Source organism: Amphiprion ocellaris, chromosome 11 (genome assembly GCF_022539595.1).
Source record: "Amphiprion ocellaris isolate individual 3 ecotype Okinawa chromosome 11, ASM2253959v1, whole genome shotgun sequence".
NCBI lineage: Eukaryota > Metazoa > Chordata > Actinopteri > Pomacentridae > Amphiprion > Amphiprion ocellaris.
In genome coordinates this window covers 8,274,973-8,297,713 of record NC_072776.1, presented here as the reverse complement: position 1 = coordinate 8,297,713, position 22,741 = coordinate 8,274,973, and the positions used below count along the sequence as shown (strand labels likewise).

Genomic DNA, 22,741 nt, shown 5'->3' with positions numbered 1-22,741 from the left:
CTGGGATTTCTTTTCCCACCACCATCATCAAAACACTAAATGAGCTAATATCTTTTGGAAAAATTATGTTCCATCCCTCCAGTAGAGCTTTAGAGCTCCAATGCTAAAGGTGGACTAAACAGCTTACAAAATAAATGTTGTATTTTAATATTGTTGGTTATTATACAAAACTTCATCCGTTTTTAAACACAATACAACAACCAGCAAGACGGGTGATATTTCCAAATGAAATGTTAAAAGGCAGTCACAGACAAGCAAATTTCAAAAGCTGTTCAAATTTGCACTGAATTTTTATTTTTCCTTAATCATTTGATAACTTCCAATAAACCCAACAGCATGGTCCTGAATTAGCAAACATGTATACTGTACTACAAACTGTCAGCAAAGTCACACAAAATGAAATGTACATTTTAAATGATTGCTATCCAGTGTTAACTGAAACTCGGAACACATCACAGAACCAAACTTTACTCCCTCTATTACATAATGCTGCTCTTTGGGATTACAAAAATAGTTTAATAGAATATATGCCTACTTGTGCTAAGAAATGACTCCTGGCGATCACGCTGCTTTATTGCCATACAAGACACAAAGGGGGGAAAAAGAAAAACCAAACTGGTTTAACTGCAACATAACGTCGTAGCTTTACGTACCACTTTTTAAAAACCAAAAAAATAAATCTACAAAGTGCACATACAAAGATAAAGAGTCATAGTAGACCATGTAAAAGGTGCAAATCGTCTCAGTTTGTGGTGGAGGGATTACATGGCACATTTCACAGAAGAATGAAGTCTTAATGAAGAGCTGAGTCGCTGTTTTACAGAACAGCAGGGGAGAAATGGAAAATGCTGTCACCGCATTATGTGACAAGTCTGCTGTTGTTTCTTGCTTCAGTTAAATGGATCAACAGTTGACTTTTACTCATTTATCTGTGTAATCTACTGTAACTACGGTAGCAAGCAGAAAAGGACAATTATACTGTTTTCCAAGAGAAATAAGAAGGAAACTGACGGAACAGTTTGGTATTTTGGAAAATTCTCAATGTATCTTGTCTGTAAGTTAAATGTAAAACCACAGCCGGTAGATGGATGGATGAATTTAGCACAAGTGGGTCTGTCCAAAAGTAATAAAAATCCACCTGCCAGCAAGTACAATTTAGCATATTATGGTGGGTTATACTCTGTGATAAGAACATTTACGTGAAAATATATCTGGTTACTCCGAACACAGTATAACACCTGCCTAGGAATGCACAATGCAATGATATCTGCATCATTTATATCAGTCAATAAAGGCTCAAACGTGAAATTAACACTGACTGTTTAGTTTTGTTTGAAAATGTTTCATAAAAAGAAATGTCTAGTTTTCATATTTTGCTAGGCAATGTGTACATTTGGAAAGCATTACGTTTTTTGGTCTACAAGCCAGTGGGCCATCAAGATAAGAGAAGGTATAATATGTTAATTCCTCTGCAGGAGGAACCTGATGTTCTCTGCAATTAGGCTGAAAATATGTACATACTTATATCGGTACTGGAAATCTGCCTGTCAAAAATGAGCAAAAATTCAATATTGTGCATGTCTGCAAGCGACTACTACAGCAGAATAAAGCAGAAACTCTGGGAAGTTACTGCTCCTAGCCAAGAAGTAAACCAAGACATGGGTTTAACTCCTTAATCAAATGCGGAATTATTGTTTTAACACCTCGGATTTTGAACGGTTAAAATAAATGATATGCAATGCTTACTAGAAGAGCTTCAGTGGTGATGGAGGGAGAATTATGTTGCTGTTAGATAGACTTGTTTATCCTGATTCTAGTATATTTGTAATGCAAACACTTAGCGGTTGACTAATGTCTAACACTGTGTGAGTGGCTACATTATTAGGGACCCTTTTGCAGTTTAATGTAATCCAATACAACCAACTTAATATAACATGTCTTTACAGTACTCAAAATGTCCAGTTCTAGTGACACTGTGGAAAATTAATTTAATTCTGTCTTTGTTATGACAATTGCTAGAATTGACTGATTTCTTATTGACATTTTGACTTTAGCAGGGAAAAGGAAACAAGGGGAAATAGCGTGACATCCAATGAATGACACATCCTAAACATTCAGGGTGCTCAAATTACAGTTTCATTTTTGGGGTCATAGCTAAAGGTGATGCTGTTCTGGACTGCATTATATTTAAAGGTGTTTCTATGTTTTTGTTCTCTACCTACACACAGGACAGGACAGAAACAGTGCAGTCCAGCCTAACACCATTACTAACTATTGCCACTGATTTCTTTACATTATCCAAGTGTAACATTTGTATTTGATTGCATTAGACTGTACATGACTGCCTAATGAAGCGTATACTTGAGTGGTATAAATATTCTCCTCGGTCCACCACATTGTAAATAAGCATGTTTCCTAGAATGCTGAACTGTTCTTCAACCCGTCTTGTGCACTGTGTACCATGTATTGCCCCCTGGCAAAAAAAACAGACTATATCATGAAAAATTCTCTCTTCTTAACTGCAACAATGATGGTTTTTAGATAACAACAGTACAAAGAGCCCATTTGTTCATGCGCACCTTATTCTGGCAAGAAATCAAAGAAATTGTCATTTAAAGAATCGCAGCCTATGCATTTTGATGCCCGAGAGGACACAAAAAAAGAGGAGAAATCACAACAAAAACATTTGATCTAATGTTTTTAAAGCTGATACTATTCATCCCATTCATCACAAATACTGTAAGGCTGATTCAACTCTGTTCAGGACTCAACATTCCTTCAGTCCTGTACAAGTATGCTACAACGCATACTGCTCAGACCAACCAATAGGCTTTATACTGTTAATACTATCATGCACATTCCTTTTACACTACAGTCAGAAGTAGTAGCAGAGTCGCTGGTCTCTAAACACCTTGTGGCTTTATGCTAAATGTCTGTCAGAGAGCAGTGTCGTCCACTGTGTGAAAAGTCGATGCGCATTTACTGCACGACTAGAAAACTTCTCCAAATGGAAATATACAGCCAGGGAAATATTACACTGCATGACCAACTCCAGAGTCCAAGCTGTGAGACTTCAAGTGGACATTTGTGTGTCCCAGATAGTATGGCGCATACCTGCAAAATACTCTAAGTCTCATGCTACTGTTTTATGGCTACTTTGTTTATAGTCGAAGGCATTTATACTTGAAGTGCAATTAAAGCTGTAGGTACGTTGAGGAGATAGTACCACTGCAGCTCCTAGGAAGACTAACAGAGTCTGCTGATTTATAAACTAGATGATGGCACTGCCCTGTTAATGGAATGAATGGACGAAACCTCAGTTTATCTGATCAATAAAACACACAGCAAAAACAAAAAAAAGAGGGGGAATGAGGCAGAGGCCAACAAACCAACACAACTCGAGGCCTTGTGTAATCAGGGCTGGAAACAGAGCATCCAGTGTTTCAAACTGGCGGGGCTTCAATAAACCAGCCGTTATTATTTTTTTTACATTCTCCAACAATATTACAACCACAGCAGAGTGTGAAACCAAAAAGTTAAAGAGCATTAAGAAATATAATAAATCAATAGTAAAACATGATAGAGGGCAGCCATTTTCATTCACTGGATGAGTACTTAAAAAGTTTACAACTGAAGAGAGAAATCAAAGACCAATATACAAAAGAACAAGTACAAAGGCAAGGCAATCTCATTTGTGGCCCCTTTAAGTCTTTCAAAATATTTACCTCACAACCATTATCTACAGTTTGCATTTGGCCATTTGAACACAGTGGCTCCAAATGCTCCGATATTTTTTTTTTCCATGAATCTGTAGAAATCAGCTTATTTACAAGTCTGTACAACCACCCTAGAGAGCTCTTTCCATCTCCCAGAGGAACCCAATCCACTTAAAGCAGGATACCTGAGTTTTCAACAGAATGCTTCAACCCACTCGTCACTCTTCACTGCACGTCTCACAGAATATCTCGCACAGCCACACACACACACGCACACAATTAATTAAGCAAGGTATTTTCTCCAAAAGGATGCTGAGTGTAAACCTTTGTGAAACAGCCACAAACTCACCAAAACCAAAAACTCAAGAGTCCTTTCAGAAAGATAGCTAACTCCACTCTGAAAATAAACAGCTGAGAAGGAGGTATTGAGAAGGGACATCTTACAGCAGGTGGCAGCTGACTGAATGGCCACTGACTGTCCTGAATAGGACCCTCTGGTGCTGTGCTAGCATATAAACAGACATTAAGTAGGCCAGGATTTGCTTCAGGCAAGTGAGTGATGGAGACCTTCCTGGGAGACTTCATCCTGGCTGTGGAGGTCAGAGGAAAAGATCTGACTGCTGCCACCAGGGTGGAAAAGCAGAGCAGAGCTGGACGTAGCTCCTCTCACTGAGTGGTGGCTGCCTGTGGCACAGAAAACCTGGAAAATGTTGGAGTAAAAGGTAAATATTTACATTCCTAAAAAGTGGATATCAACTTCACTAATCCTATATTATGCTATCACTGGGGAAGGACAGATTAGTGTGGCACCAGGGTTCAGCCCTTGTTGTTACTTTAACATTACCCTGCTAACATGTGTGCAGTTAACACCCTAAAGTTTACTATGTCATGGTGTGATGGTTTTTGAGGTATATTGCCATAAACTGAAGTACAAGTGGACAGTTTGATCTGATGGTGTAGTCATGAGATCCCCATAGTTTTTACATTTTTTCTTGTTTCTGTTACCTTTAAGTATATGGTTCTAGGAATGACACAGTCAGCATGTATGTTCATCACTTGACTGAATACACACTGTAGTGTAATATTTTTTCGGTATGATGTACTAAAAGTAAAAGATGATACAATCATGGCAAATGCAGTTAAACTGAAGAATAAAGTCAAGACGTGTATGAACTACATAATGATGAAGGTTCTAGTAATCACTGATGCTTTGATGATGGTGTGTGTCTGTGGAGGACACACACACACAGCTGGAAGATCACAAAGTACAACCTGTAACTTTGGTGTGAAGACATGCTTTGTATAAAATGATAAGTGGACAACTCAAAACATAATGGAGTAAACTTAAAGCAATATAACTTTTAAACGAGGTGTATCAGAAACGCAACAATACATAAAGGTATAATATGCATGAAATCTGTCTCAAAATAATAGGACAAAGTCTGAACATGTCTGGGCATGTCCTCTGTAAAAGATGACCTAATGATAATTTAATGCACATGTCTTCTGTAAAGTGATCTAGGGGTGAAATATGATAACCTGACATCATGATCTGACCAATAGATTTAGAAAGGTATAATGGTGTCAAAATTGTCCCTCCCATCATATGCCCTATAGGCATGGAAAAATGACCAGCGCTCACAGCATAAAAGACGATGCACAGCTCAGTATCTTCAGTTATTCTTGGGGTGTTAATCACTGCTAAGAACGAATTCTGGATTTATGTGGACAACAAATCCTGCTGCCTCCAAATGCTGACTTCTCTTGGTAATTTTTTGAAAATCTTTAAGGTTCGAACACGGTCAAGTCTAGGACTCTCTCCCTTGATTTGTGACTTAGTTTACACTTCATCAACACAGCTACTGGATTAAAACTTTTTCAGGCATTCATGGTTCCATGATGATGAGCAACATGGACTTTAGTGACGCCAGGACTCAACCACCACCATGAAGTTCACCACTTTGGTCCTGAAGAAAATCTCTATAGTAATGACTTCATGCTGCACTAGTAAATGTGATTATACTAAGAAATGCATCAGAACAAGGTTGTTAAATCCTACATTTCCTGCTAAATTACACAGCATTTTTGGTCATAATTGAAAGCCCCTAGGTTCACATTTAAACTGACCCCTCTGCATATCCGGTCCCACAACCCATTTCAATAAGAAATACATTTAGAAAGTAATTATGCAAATTCACGGGACTTTAACATGAAAAAAACTTAATATAGCAGGAAATAATGATATACACTTCACCTACCTCTGAAGTCTCTGCACTAGCTCAGCCACCAGGGAGTCACAGATCCCCGGGTGTGTTTCTTCTGCCTGAAAAAGAGCCTCCCGCAGCTCCTCTGCGGCTTCTGGCTTGCCATTACTTGTCTCACCCTTTTCTTTCAACTGTAACAATGACAGATTTTAGATAACACATTGTGATCTGTGTAATTCTGGATGACCAGTTTAGTACTTCTTTGCACTTCATACAATAGTAATGTTTTAATTTGGAATAAGTTATTGAGGCTATTACCTCAGAAAACAATGGACAAAAGATTGTTGATAAGCTTTGTGACAAAGGCCTCTTTGGACTCTCATCCACCTGGGAAAAAAAGTAGATTGTAAGCTAAAACCTTGGACACACGTATGTCTGCTACCAGTAAGAGGTGATGTCACATTTGTCCTCTGTAATGATAAACGATGTTACCTCTTTCAATCTCTCATCTGGCTGTACTGCTCCATTCTGAACCTTTTTCAGGTCTTTTTCCCTGATGGTGTTGTTGAAGTTCCAGTCATCGTTACTATTGTCATCACCTCCAGATGCCTGGCCGTCTGGTTCGCTATAGTCAAACAGGATGTCATTAACATCATTGTTGTACTCAGAGTTGCTAGACCACTGAAGAACTCTGATGATGACAACTTACTCATCAGATTCATCGGAGCTTGATTCATCCCTAGACTGCTCTGACTTCCACCTCTTGTATCTGTCAATCAGCTCTGTCAGATAGGTTGTCTTTTTGGCATGCCTTACAATATACTTATGTTTTAACAACTCTTTGGCAGTTGGCCTCTATAGAAAACACACAAAACAAATTAAACAGTGAATACTAAAAGAATGTACAAAGCAGCAATCATTATTTGTTATATCAACACAATTCATTTGAACTTACAAAGCTAGGCTCCTTATTTAAACAGGCTTCAACAAACTCTTTAAGTGGTTTACTGTAGTTTCCTTCCAGTGTAGGTGGATTGTTCTTTGGGATGAGGAATAAGACCTTCATAGGATGAAGCTCAGAATGGGGCGGTTCTCCTTTAGCCAGTTCTATTGCTGTTATTCCTAATGACCAGATGTCTGCCTACAAAACAAAGACATTTGAGACAAAAGATCCTCTCAGGAAACCCGCAGAATGTCACACAATTCTTCACAAAGACATTCTGAGACAGTGCTATGCAAAATGACATTTAAACCGGCTGACTTAAACAGCATGGGTGTATTTGAGGAAGTTTGGCAAATAGACCACGGGTGACATCGAGGTTGTGTTGACAAGCCACACTGACTCATGTTGTGGTTATTCCAAAAATATGCACTGGGTAATTTCTGTCTGTCTTCGCTGTGCTTCAAAGTTTCTGACAAAAACAAGCAGGCAAAGGTCAACAAAGTACTGAAGTGTTCAAAGCATCATTTAGGAGCAATTTCACACAGAACTTCCATTTCATCTTTTTTAAAATAACTCCTTAGATCAATACCTACACAGCCGTTTTTTTTTGTTTGTTTTAAAGTGACCATCTCAAAGATCTCAGTTTTACTTCCTTTGGAGGCACCTCTGGTGATAGGCAATAAGTGCAGGTTCATTTTTAAACCTCACTTCCTCAGTGTTGCCTGTATGACATCATCAGTAAGTCAGCAACTTAGCACCTTAGCAAGGTGTGCTCCACCAATGTCCAATAGCAAGTCAAGGCCCCCACACATGAAAATGAAAAGAGAAAGAACAGCAGTGCAAAGAACAGTGTGCCGCTTCACACACACTTAGGTTATACAGCAGTTATCTTTGTGGATAACTGCTCTTATCCTTCTGCCAGAAAGTTATATTTCCAACAGAAAGATAACTGCAGAGTAATAAAATATGCGTCACTAACTTACGAGGCTTGAAATTTTGTGTAAGAGTGTCACCACACCCAGCAAGTAATGCTGTAAAAGTATTCAAATTATTTGATCAGTGGGTCTGAGGCTGAATCACCATTATGTTACCCTGTTTGGTGATATCAACTGAACAGACATGTATTTAAATGAAAATCTTCAAGATTGCCACCTTAAAACCCTTGAATCAGTAAGTGTTTGTTAATACACAACACAGGTCTAATGATTCACCTTGAAATTGAACCCACTCATATAGAACAGCTGTCATATGATTTGTTCCTCCACTGATCCTTTCATTGTTTAAGCAACCTCTGTGTATTTAAACCCTTAGATTAATAGTAGTAACTAACTGGTGTTCATTCAATCTTTTTACACAAAAACTATACATTTGTTGTGATTCTGTAGCAGAACACGCAGTTGCATTTCAACATAAAAACGACCAAGACAAGACGGGATAATGTTGACCTTTGAATCATAGGCAGACTGCTTTATGACCTCAGGTGCCATCCAGAAAGGTGTTCCAACAAATGTGTTCCTTTTTATCTGTGTGTCCGTCAACTGGCCCGCTACTCCAAAGTCTGCAAGCTTCACGTCGCCTTGTTCCGACAGCAAAACGTTGGCAGCTGCAAACAGCAGTGAAAAAATGCAATCAGACACATCACATACCAACTCTGAAGACCGTTTAAGAGGCGCAGATCAGATTTTGTCGCAATCACCTGAGTAATATGAGTAATATGATTCCCCGTTCCCTACATTTGACCTTGTTTCTGAAATTTAATCTTTCTGTTGGAACAATCTCATTGTTTGGTCTTGTAAAGTAATAATCAGCTTTCTTAAGACCTTTAAAGTGTTTTCATTTGCATCACAGAGACCCAGGAAAGAAAAAAAATCTTCCTACAGGAACTGGGAAACATTATGGAAGAAACAGCTGTGTACAGTTCCTGTTGGCACTGCCGCCTGTTTTAGTAGTACAAATGTACAGTCAAACGGCTTCCTTAACAACTAATCAGTATTTTAACAAAACAATTATTTATAACACTGTAGATGGAAATTATCAGAGAGCTGCACATGATTTTTATTTAAGTGTTAAATGTAGACAAATCCAAGTGATGTGACTTGTGTTAAGATCTGATTACAGGCTCAGCACTGAAAATGTATGATAATTACAGACACTTCATGGTAAACACAGATCAAAGCCTCACTTCAGCATCATTAATGACATGATAGAGAACATGTTGTCCAGATTACATCATGTGTTGCTAAAACCAAGGTGATGGTATGTACCAGACGTACCTTTGATATCTCTGTGTATTTTCTTTTCAGAGTGCAGATACTCAAGCCCTTTCAGGATCTCTCGCAGGATTGTGGCAATCTGTGTTTCATCCAGGGCACCTGGTTCCAGCTGGAAGAATGGAGCAGTTCTAGACTTAAAGCTTCAGGATTTTACTTTGTCTTGTCAAATTACAAACTGTCACAGTGGCCTATTAATTACCAAGTTTAAAGGTAAAATAATCTTCAGATAGTTCTTTTGTAAAATTTTAATAGACTTACCAGATCAAGAGCTGATCCTCCACCCAAATATTCCATAATAATCCATAATTTTGTACCCTGAAAATCAGATCAGTGATTCAGATAGCATCCAAACTTTGAGTATTCACAGAACAGGGTAATGCTCACTTAGTCCACTTTCTGCATAAGCAAATAAATAACTGTACTTGTGCTTTGTGATAGGGCTGCACGCAAATATACAAATATCTGAATATTCGGTCATGACGGTGGTATCCGAATATCAGGAAGTACTGAAGACTACTGAATGTCAATCATAAACACACAGTTACATTTAAGATATTAGAACAGATTTAATGAAATTCAAGATAATGTGGACTCAGTTTAGTGACTCACAAGATGGGAAAATGATTGATAATTGAAACTAAATTTAATAACAAAACACACTCTCTTCCTAAACTGTATAAATGCAGATGCCACACCAAGAAATAAATATGTTCTCGATGGAAAAGCCATTCATTACACATATCTCATACAAACAGACAATGTATTGGTAGATTCATTTCCTAGACGTGGCAGATTGGATAACACATATACACAGCCTTAGCATGTCTATGCTACAACAGACTGACTTTGTACAAACATATCTGGTATTTGTGTGAAAACGCCAAATACGTCCCAGCTGTTTACCTTTAAAGTAACTGCAATAATATATAATACATTAAACATGTTCTGTGAGAATAGTTCACACAGAAACGGATCCCTGGAAGTGTAATTTCAGCTTGTGTGCTTATATTTAAAAGTATATACAGTCTACTTAGGATGTCAAACTTAAGAAGGCTGCTATTGCCTCGCCCACAGACTGAAAACCACAAACAAAAATACAACCAGAGACACACAGCTGGACCCAGCTTCTCTCAAACTTCTATTTAGGAGTAATAGTAAGACGATTTTTTCTGACTGTTCCATATTCTCACCTTTCTGATTTTACATTGTAAACACATATAGAAGAGTAACACAATCCAAAACATTCAGGAAATATCTTAGTGCTAAAAACAAAGGCAATCGGGTTTGCATGACATTATCATTTCTAGATTTTTCTACATTTATGGAAACTCATCTGCAATGGACATGGGGGACAATGACATCATCAGGAAGTGAAAGTAACACTGACTGTAAAAGTGTGTATCAAATCTGTGAGTTCAGACTTGACTGAGTTATGACTCCAAACCACATAATATTTTATGAAAATTGCAGTAATAAGGTGCTGAAAGTCTAAAGTGCTAAGGCACCTTATTTGCTCCCGTGAGTTATGTGTCACACCTAATGCCGACTGAGGTGTTAAGCGGGAAAAATCTGCACAACAGCTACATGCAATCACCAACTTCCATTGTTTTTTTTATAAAGAAAACCAGCATGCAAAGCCCCTTTCAGTCTTCACCTCCCTCCTCACCACCACTCACAAATCCTCTGCACCATCCTTGGTGTCAGACTGCCTAACGCTTTTAGAACCTCTGCTCTAAACAACCATAGGTGCTGATAGCAGACAAATCTTAACTGTATCATCACCTTAGCCTATCCATTTAAGTTTTAAAAGGTTGTTCGCAACACACATTGTTGGGAGATCCTGTCTGCTTTTAAGTACTGCAGTAAATGCAGTAAGAGGCTCTCTTGGCACCATCACGAGTAGCATGAAAAAAATTACAGTCATAAAATGCAGTCTGGTTTGCAACTAAGTGATTCTGTCAATACAGCTACTACATTTTTTTATTGTTCCAGGCTGGCATGGATTATACAAATGTTTTGGGTCTGTATTCTAGCACACTGAGTCTGAAAGAAAACAGTGAATGTGATGTTCAAGAGTTGACTTTCAGGATTAATTGTACAGAGAACACCCTAATACTGAAGCTAAAAAATAAAATCAGCATGATGGCTTCATAATCATGTTTCATTTCAAGTCCATTACAGAACAAAAAACACAACATATGCCTCGATCTAAGTAGAATTTCTCCTGTTTACAGCCCTCATAGTATACACTACTGCAATGCAAGCCTATGTCTAGTTGTTTTACACCAATCTGTGCCATGTTACCCCGGCAATATTTGTTCCATTGCCCATTTGCATTATTTATTGACCTACATTGCCCACACTTGCTTGCAGGAACACGCTAGTAACATTTCCATTAAGGCAAACACTGACTTTTAGAAGGTGACTACATGAAACTCGCCGAAGTGAATGCTTACCTTGAGATAGGATCCAAAATACTTGGTGATAAAGGGACTGTCACACTGGCTGAGAACTGTAATCTCCTGTTGAATGTCCTCTATTTCATCCTCTGCCTCTTCCAGATCAATAATTTTAATGGCCACAACTTTCTGAGTCCGATTGTCAATGCCTTTAAAGACTTCACCAAAAGAGCCCTTTCCTATTCTCTCCAGCTTGGTGAAAAGCTCCTCCGGATCAGCTCGGAAATTCTGAGTGACAGACAGAAAGATGTCGAGAGAGCACTTTAAGTAACATAAAACCACAGGAAATTGACAAGCTTCAGTCTGATGCACAAATACGCATCAAAAATGAAATGGCTTGTTTAAAGTGAAAGCACAGGCAGAAGAATTGCAGGTACTGAAACAGAGTAGAATTCATTTGAATACTGAAGTTATGTTATTAAACAGGGAGAAGGACTTAGTACTGAAATCTAGTCCACTTGTTCTGATGGTGCACTACTACAAGTTGCAGTAACATCGGTATATATGGTCATGAATATAGAACATAAATAAACAATCTTGACACACTTCAACTGTTGTCGTATTTTGTTTTCTTTTGCTTTTTTACTGTGTCTAAGACACTTATTGAGCAGGACATTTTAAAGTTCTAAATAAACAAATCTGCTACTATTGTAGTCTAGTCGATTTTTCGGTCTAGTTCTATTTAATATGTAACACGGAGTCCCTATCTGTTATCTATATTTAAACTGTGCTCACAAAAAAACGAGTTACTAAGACTAATTCCACTTAATCCTTGATAACTTCACAATGGAACAGATCTGCAATAAAAGGGTACTCTGCCTATTTAGTGCTGCACTTCTAGAGAAGTTGAGTCATAAGATGCTGATTTGAAAAAAAAAAAAAACCCGCATGGTCACATTTCAAGCGCATCAGACAGTTATGCCAAGTTTTAGTCTCATGTATATGTCAAGCTGAAAAAAACAACTCTAGATCCTTTACTTTCCACAAACTAACCCAACCTTTTTCATTAGATCCTTCCTATCCTTCTAACTCAACACCATTAGTTGTATTGAAGGTTTTCACAGATCCACTGTCACCATGTCTGAGATGAGAAAAATCCCTGGTGCACGTGCCACCTTGATGACAAAAGACTGAGTTTTCAAGGTGTGAATTAAACTTGATGTAATAAAACCTATACTGATCAATGATAGCGTCCCTACTTATCAAGAGTAGCTCTGCCTCTTAGATTAGATGTTCAATTTATGATAGTAATGCAGTGATTAACTTTATCAGATTTTATCAGCTGATGACAAACAAATGGCCATCTACAAATGTGTGGCTTTGAGTAACACTTACATCATAAGACAGCATAACGCAGACCTGACTTAATGACCTCCACCACAAAGGCTAAACAGAAATGAAGGGCAACACCCTAAATTATTGACTGAGCTTAATGGCTTATTTCCCCATGGAGCACCAGGGCGGGAATAATGGTCTTCAAGTTGGCCAGTTCACTTTCCCTTCATCTACAGCAAACATTAATCCAAACTGCCAGAGTAGTGCCATAATTGCCATGAAAAAAAAAGCGTAAAAATATTTAAGAAATTTTTTTTTCCATTAAAGTATAACCATAAGATAAAATGTAGTATTTAAATTGTTTTTACCACAAAATAGAACTCAAGCAATTCAACCCGATGCTTCATTTACAAGGTAACCTGGCCCTAGCATGATGATCTATGTGCTCACATTGCTTTACAGTCCCCCCAGAGAACAGTTTCCTGTAAAACTGCTAATACATGGCGATCAAACCTATATAGATGGGGAGATGAGCAGCTGCACTTTGAAAAACTGGCAAAGAGGGGACTGCTGAATTTGATAGCAAAGGGACTTTACAACAAAGACAAAAAGACAGAGCAGTGCAGAACAAAGCAGAGTAGAAACAACAAAACCAAAATACTATCATAACACTGGTGTGGTCAGTCATCCAGGTGAAAATTATAACGTTGAGCTGACCTCTGTAAAAACAATAGGAAAAACAACAAGAGCACTGTGACCACCGACTACAAATGATAGGAATGTACTTGCCATATCCACAGTCAGCAGGTTTACTGGGACAACTAAAGCTGCCTGAACCTCGCTCTAAAAGCATGTGTTTGAGGCTCTCCCATCTGCACTACACAACTGTGTAGTTTAGTGTCATCATCCACACACAACACCACACCCTCAGGGTGGAAGCCTCACTGCCAGCCCTCCACTGCCAGCACGGATCTGCATAGTAACCTGTGAGCTCAGATGTGCTGTTATTCCTGCAAACCTGGATTTGTCTGTGCACATGCTAAGAATTCAATCGCAGTTCAAGTGAAAGAGCAATATTTTGTGCAGTCTGTAAACTGCAGGCAAACATGTCTCTCTTGATTATTTAACCCCAGAAGATTGTCATTCCTACGTGCACAGTAATTTGGGCTACTTTATATTAATTCTTCAACCAGGACATGCACTGATTTAGTAGTTGGTATGAGTGAAAAATAAAAAGTTTAGATGACTTTTTGTTTTATTTATTTATCAGGACAAAAGTCCAACTATTGTCTGGTTCCAACTCCTTAAATATTAAAATGGATTTTAGGTTTAATTGAATTCTAAATTAAATATCTTTGGGATTTGGACTGTTGGCAGCATAAAATTACCAATTTAAAGATGCAAATCTGTACTTTGGAAAAATATTTTCAGTTTCCTTACATTAAATAGACCTACTGAGTTTCCAAATTAATTAATAATGAAAATAGATAGATAGATAGATAGATAGATAGATAGATAGATAGATAGATAGATAGATAGATAGATAGATAGATAGATAGATAGATAGATAGATAGATTAAACCTTTATTGATCCCACAGCGGGAAATTTACAATGTAACAGCAGCAAATGGAACAGAATAAAAAGAAGAGCAGCACACAATGCACAGATATAAATATTTTCTCCTTCTAGAAGAAAAAATACAATATTTACAGCAACATTCCTATGAAATTGCACAGCATCATTATGTACATTTTTATTGCACAGTTTGTAGCACTTCTTTGTTACACCAAACATATAATCACTGCAAGAAACAAGCAATTATCAGATTAATTAATAATGAAATCAAACCAAAACGAGTATGTGTGATAGTTGACATCACCACAGACAAGCAATTGTCAGCAACTTGACAGCAGTAAATACATGAAACAATTTGTCAACTGATCAGCGAGCAAAGCGGCAAATTGTAATTTTTCAAGCCCAAACACAACATCATCTGAGGCTTCCAGTTTCACAGTGAGAATTGGATGCTTTTTCTTGTCGAACGATGCAAGTAAATGCTGTTTACAAATTAGGAGTAAGCTTGGTCATGTGTATGATGTGACATACCCTGATACCAGTACTCATTGTCCACTTTTTGTTTAAGCTGCATTTTCCCAGTTTAAATATCTACAGCTGCTTCTATCTGGATCAGACAGTCATGCAAATACACAGCACTCCATGTCTGTGGGCACAACTTGTAGTTGTTTGCAGTTTACTGTGTAATCAGGCCTGACAATTAGGATGATTATATGCAATATTACGGTATTGTTTCTGATATTTAGGGTGTATGTGTTTGGTATGTCTAACATCATTGTTTAAAACTGTAAATAACATGATTTATTGATGAGTTATACATATGAAATTAAGAAATGTTCTCTTTTCCAGTCGTTCTATTGGTTATAATCTTTAAACTATAATCCCCATGAAAGAAATCAAGTCATTCGGATGCATTTATAACGTTTCAGTCGCAAAGTAGCGGCTGCAATCACTTTTGGTAAGTGAAAAATTACAATACCTGAGTAGAAATGGTCAATTAAAGATATTGCTGCAGGTAAAAATACTACGATCTGGGAAAATTTAGGGCATAAAGCAGGTAAGATAATGCAGAGACATCAGAACAACGGTTCCTGCGGTGGGTAGTCAGCGTTTGGAGTTATTTCACTTTTTGGCACGACTCTGCATCACAAAAACATAAACGAGGATGACAGCCACCTTATCGGAAACTCCTTTCACTGGACTTTGACTTACTGGAGCATTTACGAGCGAAAAACACAGGTGATGGTGTAAAAAAGTGACATTGACTAAGCGTGTCTGTGGAAAAAGTTTCCAGACATGTAGTGAACTTCCGACTTAAAGATGAGAAGAAACATGAAGTACAAATGCGCAGCGTCTTTAACGCTTATGAACTCGAAGTTAGCCAATAACACAACAATATATTGATTTACCTGAATCCCCGGCAGTCCACTCTGAATAGGGGAGTGAGCCATGGCGTCAGATCAGCAAAGATGACGCCTTTCCTCGCCTTTTCAGCTTTCCTTATCAAATGTTTAACGCTACTTTCCTGACAGACTGCTGCGTCGGACGATGGTGCAACAAACGGGTCTTTCAACGTGAGACGTCGCGTAATTTAAAAAAAACGGCTCGACTTGTCGGCTTCTACTTGGAGCCGCCTGCCTGCCTTCTCCTCACTCGCCTTCCGCAGTTAACGTTAGCTACCGTTAGCCACTTTAGCAGCTAGTTAGCAAACAGTTGGCTGAATATTTGTATCCCAGCAGACCAGTGCGGTCTCGCAATACGTGCTTGACAGCTTCCCGGTGATAAGACCGAGGTCCGGCATTAAACAATATTACGGGCTAAATAAATGCGCACTGTTGTGTAGTTGTGTCGCTTGTTGTTCTATTCTCTCATCACTTTTCTCTTTCGCCCGGCGCCATCTTGGTTAATGTCATTCTCGTTTACCTGCGGACCAATCAGAGTGAGGAGGAGTAGACGGCGCGCATGTCGTCACTCGTAAACCAGAAACGTCAGAAGAGAAAGGAAGTTCATATGTTTGGTGTTTTATGGACCCATGTGCGCAGGTAACTATGTACATTTACTCAAGTGCTGTCCATTTTCGAGTGATTTGTGTTTGGTTTCAGTACTGACATTTTGTGTGACTGAAAGGTCTCATATTGTGCCCATTTTCAGCAAATGAGCTACAGCCTCTCATGCCACACGTGTCCTTCAGTTTATAAGCTCAAAATACCGCAAAAATTGTTAATTTCATTGTGACTGTGTAAACCCTGGTATTAGTCCTGTTATAAGGCTGTTTCGGTACCTGTAGCTTTAAATGTTGCTCAGCAGCTGCTGTCTACACAGCCTTCTGGAAGAAGACTATCACTGCATCTGTGATTGATAGAAAAATAGAAAAATAAAAGACAGAAAAAATGTTGACCCAGTGGCAGCTGATCCAGATATGCATGACTGTGTTGTACCAGGACTTTCAATAGCATCTTACTTTCTCTTTGAATGACAATTTTGGATCAAAATATTACTAAATTTACAGCATAGTAATAGTTTAGTCTCAGTTGTTCCGGTACCAAGCTGCAGCTTGGGGAAATGGCTATGAAGTCACTGCTGATTACCATCAATGTTCCCTGTAATTTTTCATGAGTGTGAGCAAACACACAAACTCCCTGAGCGTTCCTTGGACCACTGTGAGCAACATCAGACGTGTGCACTGTGGTCACACCAGCATCACATCCATTCAAGTCACATGGTTTATTAAAAGAATCAAATTACAGCATTTACATTTCTGTTAAAACACTTTGTCAACAGGAGCCAGTTGAAGGCCGCAGTGATTTTAGTGACACTACAATGTATAAGAGTGAAGTTATTGAATATTTGTCTCTCTTTACTGTTGCAGCGGTTTTGCAAATTGCAGACGGACCCTGTTCACTCCATAGACACCAATGTTATTCCTGTAGCTTGAAAGACAGCTACTTTTGATAAAACTGGGCTTGTAGCACATTGTCTGCCTTGCAACAATGGGAAAGAGGCACCGTTTATGTTTTGACAACCTATATCTAATGAGTTATTGATGCTGGAAGTCTGAATCTGTGAATATCTTTCCAACTTTACTGAACTTGGGGCCACTACCACCTAAGGAGTGATATATTTAATTTTGAAAAAAGCATTTAGCCACACTTAAAGCTTTAAGTGCTTTATTAACATGGAACTAAAATTTTTGTATAGTTTTATTATCACAGGTTCTGTCTGAAAAGAGGTGGCATCATTTTAAACCGTGAAATCAAACTAACAAAATGTAATGATCAACCAGTGAGCAATACTGGATTCTGCAAAAACATAAACAACTTTTTTAAAAAATCTAAATCTTATCTTAACACAGTTAATATATTAACTTATTTTTGTGTGTATGCATGTATTTATTGATTTATTTAGTACTGTTAACATATCAGAGTACAGAGTGAATTTTTCTTAAGATAGGCAAAGGCCATTTATTGATCACATATAGGCTGTTAAATGTTTATTAAAAACTAAAAAGCATTTAAAAAAAAAACAACTTAGGCATTTATTGAGTCACTAAAATACTGTGGAGTACAGACCACATCAGCATGATTATAAGCATCCTCTGGTAAATTAACAACCAGATACTGATGTCTCTCACCATATGGACTTCAGGAGATGATTAGATGATGATAAACTGTGACCTACTGGTTGGGTTCTCTCTGTTCTCATGTTTCTTACATGTTTGTCCCCTGACAGCCAGGTCCTAATGTTTTTTGAGCAACACACCATACTATGATGTTTTTACAATGATGGTTCTACTATGAAGCCAGTTTGACATGTTCAGGTGTTCTTTGTGTGAAAACTCAAGAGATTTCAGGGATCAGAAGTGGTTTTCAACTTTCTTTGTTAACTTTCTGCTTCAACTTTAAACTAAATTTCCTTCACTAACCCAGCCCTCTGGACTTCCAGTAAGCTGTGTTCCTATTGGCTGTCCAGGTGGCTGCTTGATGTTATCAGGAACACCTGAGCAGCTTGGTGTTATCAGGAACACCTGAGCAGCTCAGTGTCTTCCTGCTTTATTTAGCTGCAGCCAAACATTTCCTCTGCTTCTCTTCACCACGGAACCAGGTTTGGCTCCGTTGCTTTAGATGGTTCTTTAGACGTTGGCTTGCAGCTTCCAGCAGTAAAATAGACTTTAATGTGTTTCTTGGTGTGTTTTAGGGCTTTGTACTGGATAGTTGTCTTGGTAAATGTGGTTCTTTAGCCACAGTTGGCACATGGTGCTAATGTGTGCAGTGATTAGTGGATTTGCTGCAGCTGCGTTGTGTCTTTATCTTGGCTGTAGTGAGTCTTCAGAGGTTTTTGGTCAGACACATTCTGTATTCGTGTTTGTGAACCAATGTTGGTTGTCCAGAAGGTAAGATTTCCTGTCCTGATTCTCTGTTCTCAGAGGTTCTCTGGTAGGCTGCAGGAGACTTTAGTGTTTGGGTTGTGCTAGTTTGGTTTTTGTATGGTTTCATTTGGACGACTATCTTGAGGCCCCTCCATGTGGTTTAGTGAGGTTTTCTGGAACAGTTCTACATAGCAACCTGCAGCAGAAGAGACTTTGAGAGTTTTTAGGAAGTTCTGGAGAGCAGACTTTAGAGCAGCAGAAACATTTGTCAGCAGTTTGAGCAGGAGAAGGTGAGCTTCAGAGTAGAAATGAGACGGAAACCTTCTTGACCCATGTGGTGAGGTCCTGTACCAAGAGTTTGAGCAGGTTGTGAAGAGTCTGTAGTTCTTTGGTCTGAAAGCACAAGAAGAGTCGACTCATTAAAGGAGAAAACAGGAGATATTGTTGGTTCTTCTGTCGCTCTGCAGTTTCCTGAGACTGAATATCAAGTTTATATTTTAAATGATTTCCCATGTGAGCCTAAGAAGACTTCAATAAACTCCCTCCATCCCCTGGACACATTTTATTACCATGTGAAATTTTTTTTTTTTTTTTTTTTTTTAAATGTTCGAGTTTTAATCATAGTTTTAGCATAGTTTTTTTTTCTCTTTGCTTGTTTAGTTTTGTCATCTGTGTAAAAGGTGCTACACGAATAAAGTTGAATTGATAAACTGAATAATTGAGTAACTCATGATTGTGACAACAGAAGTATTTTCATTGTGATTTAAGGGTTTATTTAATTTTTAAGGTTGGGGTTAAAATCTTGACAGAAAAAGAAGATTAAAGAAATAAACTACATAACAAAAAGCAATTAAATCAAAGGAAAAAAAATTAATACAATAAAAGTTTAAAAAAGTTTTATTATTAAAAAGATTTAAGAAATTTAAGATGTAATTTTCTAATTAAACATTTAATTTTTTAATTCAATGTTTTGTCTTTTTAAAGGTTTAATAATCTAATTAAATGTTTTGCATTTTTTAAAAATGTTTAATATTCTTCTTTAATTGTATTTTTTAAATGTGTAATTATGGAAAATATTTTATTTGTAATTTTGAATATTTGTATTTTAAAAATTTTGTTTAATTTCATAATGACATGTATCTTGTTGAATTATCTCATTCAATATTTTGCCTGTTTAATATAATTTAATTGTATTTAATGTTTAACTCTATTAAACAGACAAAATATCGAATGAGATAATTTAACAAGATACAATACATTCCATTATGAAATTAAACAAAATTTTTAAAATACAAATATTCAAAATTACAGATAAAATATTTTCCATAATTACACATTTAAAAAATACAATTAAACAAGAAGAATATTAAACATTTTAAAAAATGCAAAACATTTAATTAGATTATTAAACCTTTAAAAAGACAAAACAATGAATTAAAAAATTAATGTTTAATTAGAAAATTACATCTTAAAGACAATAAAACTTCAAATAGGAATTAAACAGAAAATACAATGAAGCATTTAAAAAGAAAATTAAACATTAAAAGGTGGCAAACATTTAAAAAGAAAAACCTTAAAGATTTAATCGAAACATTAAATACTGGGAAAGGAGGAAAAAAAACTCAAACAAGCCGATAAAACATTTGAAAAAACAAATATTAAAAAGACAAAACATTTGGAAATCAAATCATACATTAGAAAAGAATAAAAGGTGAGAAAAGAGCAAAACTAAACGTTTAAGAAAAATCAAACTAAAGACAAAACATTTGAAAAGACACCAGTTAGAATTTAGAAGATCAAATTAAACAGAAGAGACACTAAAACGATCAAAAAGAGCAAAAACAGATAAAGTCTTAAAGCGTTTTCTAGTATGAAACGAAAACATCAAGTTGTTTCTTCAAACATTTCCTCTTTCTATGTTCTTGGTTTGATTGTGGATAGATTTACTAAGAACTCATTTCAGAAAACTGCTTTCCAGATAAAGTCTACTAGTAGTTGAAGGCATTTATCAAACTAATGTTACCTTCTGATCTCCACAAACTTTACTGTTCAGTGAAGAGAATCAAAGTTTGTTGAGGATTTCTAAAAAACCCACAGGTGAAGGTCTGAGAAGAACTCAGATGGATGATCTAAATGTGAAATCAAGACTCATGGTCACAAGTTTTAAGGCTTCTGTTAACTAGAAAGTTCAAACTAACAGAGACGTACTGAGAAACTTTCAAAATTTCAGTCCTCAGACTGTCTAAAGGTTCAAACTAACAGAGAAGTACTGAGAAACTTTTGAGATTTCAGTCCTCAGACTGTTGAAAGGTTCAAACTAACAGAGAACTACTCAAGAACTTCTAAGATTTCAGTCCTCAGACTGTCGAAAGGTTCAAACTAACAGAGAAGTACTGAGAAACCTTTAAAACTTCAGCCCTCAGACTGTCGAAAGGTTCAAACTAACAGAGAACTACTCAGGGACTTAGAAGATATCAGTCCTTGGACTGCCTGAAAGTTAAATCTAACAGAGAACTACTGTGGGACTTAGAAAATTTCAGCCCTCAGACTGTGTGAAAGCTCAGGTCCTGAGGACTCGGGAGGCGTGGAGGCTTTGGAAAGTCTTGGAACTGAAGGTTCAACCCACCAGCACAAAGGCTGAAGTCCAACCTCCTGAGAAAAACGGTCGAGTCGAGACTCGAGTTAAAAAAAAACTCGAATACGACAAAAAATAGATGATAAATGCGCAAAAAAAAGAAGAATTAGTATCTGAGCGAATAGCTCAGGGGGATAAAAGACAGACTACCAAGCGGAGGGTCGCAGGTTCAAGACCCACCAACGGCCTTTATCTTTCTTTGTCTTTGTCAGGATTTTGATGAAAATTTAAGAAGTGTCTGGTCTTGAACCAGCGACCTGCAGCTCCATAGGCAAATCCTTAACTCACTGAGCTACAGATCAGTTAAAAAGAAATAAATTCGTCGTCCCTTTGTCATCGTAGTTCATCAAGTGACCACATGGGTGGAGCCAAGGCGGAGTCTGGGTGGAGTCAGGGCGGAGAGTAGGCGGGGAGGTGGGTGGCGGCCTCCCCCCTCTACTCCCCCACCACCCACCACACCTTCCCCCGCCCGACGAGTTCTTCGAGTCTCCACGAGTTCCTCGAGTCTCGACAGGTTTTCCCGAGTTTCTGGAGTTTCCACGAGGTCAGAGGCACAACAAGTCGTCATGAAGAGGTGTTGAAGTCAGCCAGGATGGACTGACTTTTTACAGCGACTAGAAGGAAGACCACTAGAAGAGCAGGTCTTTAACCACCATCCATAAAATCCATGGAGTCGGCTCCAGAGAAATGAAAGAAGGTCAACTTTTATCAACCTCCATCCAGATGTTCAACTTGATATCTTTACTTTGACATTTTTAGCACCACAAACCTTTAGTATCACACTTTATTTTCATTTATTAGGACTTTAATGGAATCCACCAGCAGATTTAGTTTTTGTTGACAAACTTTATTCTTGTCGTCGTGGGACTGCAGTATTTAAAACTGTTCCTTCTATTTGACCTCATGTTTATTAGTTTTAGTGGAGAAAGTTATTTTAGTTGTCGATTAGTCTCTTAAATACCAAATAATAAATTGGATTAGTCAAGAGGTTTAAGTTTCTTACTTTGTCATATTTTAAATATGACAAAAAATATAAAAATAAAGTGTCTTGAGACAATTTGACCTGTAACTGGCGTTATATAAATAAAATTGAATTAAAATTGTATTTATCTTGTAATGTTGGAGTAATTCAGCCATATATGTTGGAAAACACATTTTCTTTGTCCATTAATCTGTTGATTGTTTTCCCCACTAATTAATTTCTTGTTTTGGTTTATAAAACGTCAAACCCAAATATATTCAGTTTACTGTCATAAAAACCAAAAAGATTTACATTCATGATGCAGGAATCAGG

General features: G+C 37.5%; 1 protein-coding gene across 1 annotated transcript; it reads right to left on the bottom strand.

Moving 5' to 3' along the window:
- Nucleotides 1-271: 271 nt before the first annotated feature.
- Nucleotides 272-16,358, bottom strand: stk24a (serine/threonine kinase 24a (STE20 homolog, yeast)). The gene is made up of 11 exons (XM_023290304.3): nt 15,856-16,358; nt 11,593-11,823; nt 9,395-9,451; nt 9,137-9,245; nt 8,309-8,466; nt 6,876-7,061; nt 6,630-6,775; nt 6,413-6,545; nt 6,239-6,307; nt 5,975-6,111; nt 272-4,416 (listed from the first exon to the last, which is right to left on the bottom strand). The coding sequence occupies exons 1-11, from the start codon at nt 15,895-15,897 to the stop codon at nt 4,383-4,385; spliced, it is 1,302 nt and encodes a 433-aa protein (XP_023146072.2). The 5' UTR covers nt 15,898-16,358; the 3' UTR covers nt 272-4,382.
- Between the last annotated feature and the right edge of the window lie 6,383 nt (nt 16,359-22,741).

Excerpts from the sequence above, each read along its gene's own strand:
- stk24a (XM_023290304.3), bottom strand. The coding sequence starts at position 15,897 with ATGGCTCACTCCCCTATTCAGAGTGGACTGCCGGGGATTCAG. Across the intron at positions 11,824-15,855 it reads GTGGACTGCCGGGGATTCAG|AATTTCCGAGCTGATCCGGA; the intron begins GTAAATCAATAT and ends TCTGTCACTCAG. Across the intron at positions 9,246-9,394 it reads GAGGATCAGCTCTTGATCTG|CTGGAACCAGGTGCCCTGGA; the intron begins GTAAGTCTATTA and ends CCATTCTTCCAG.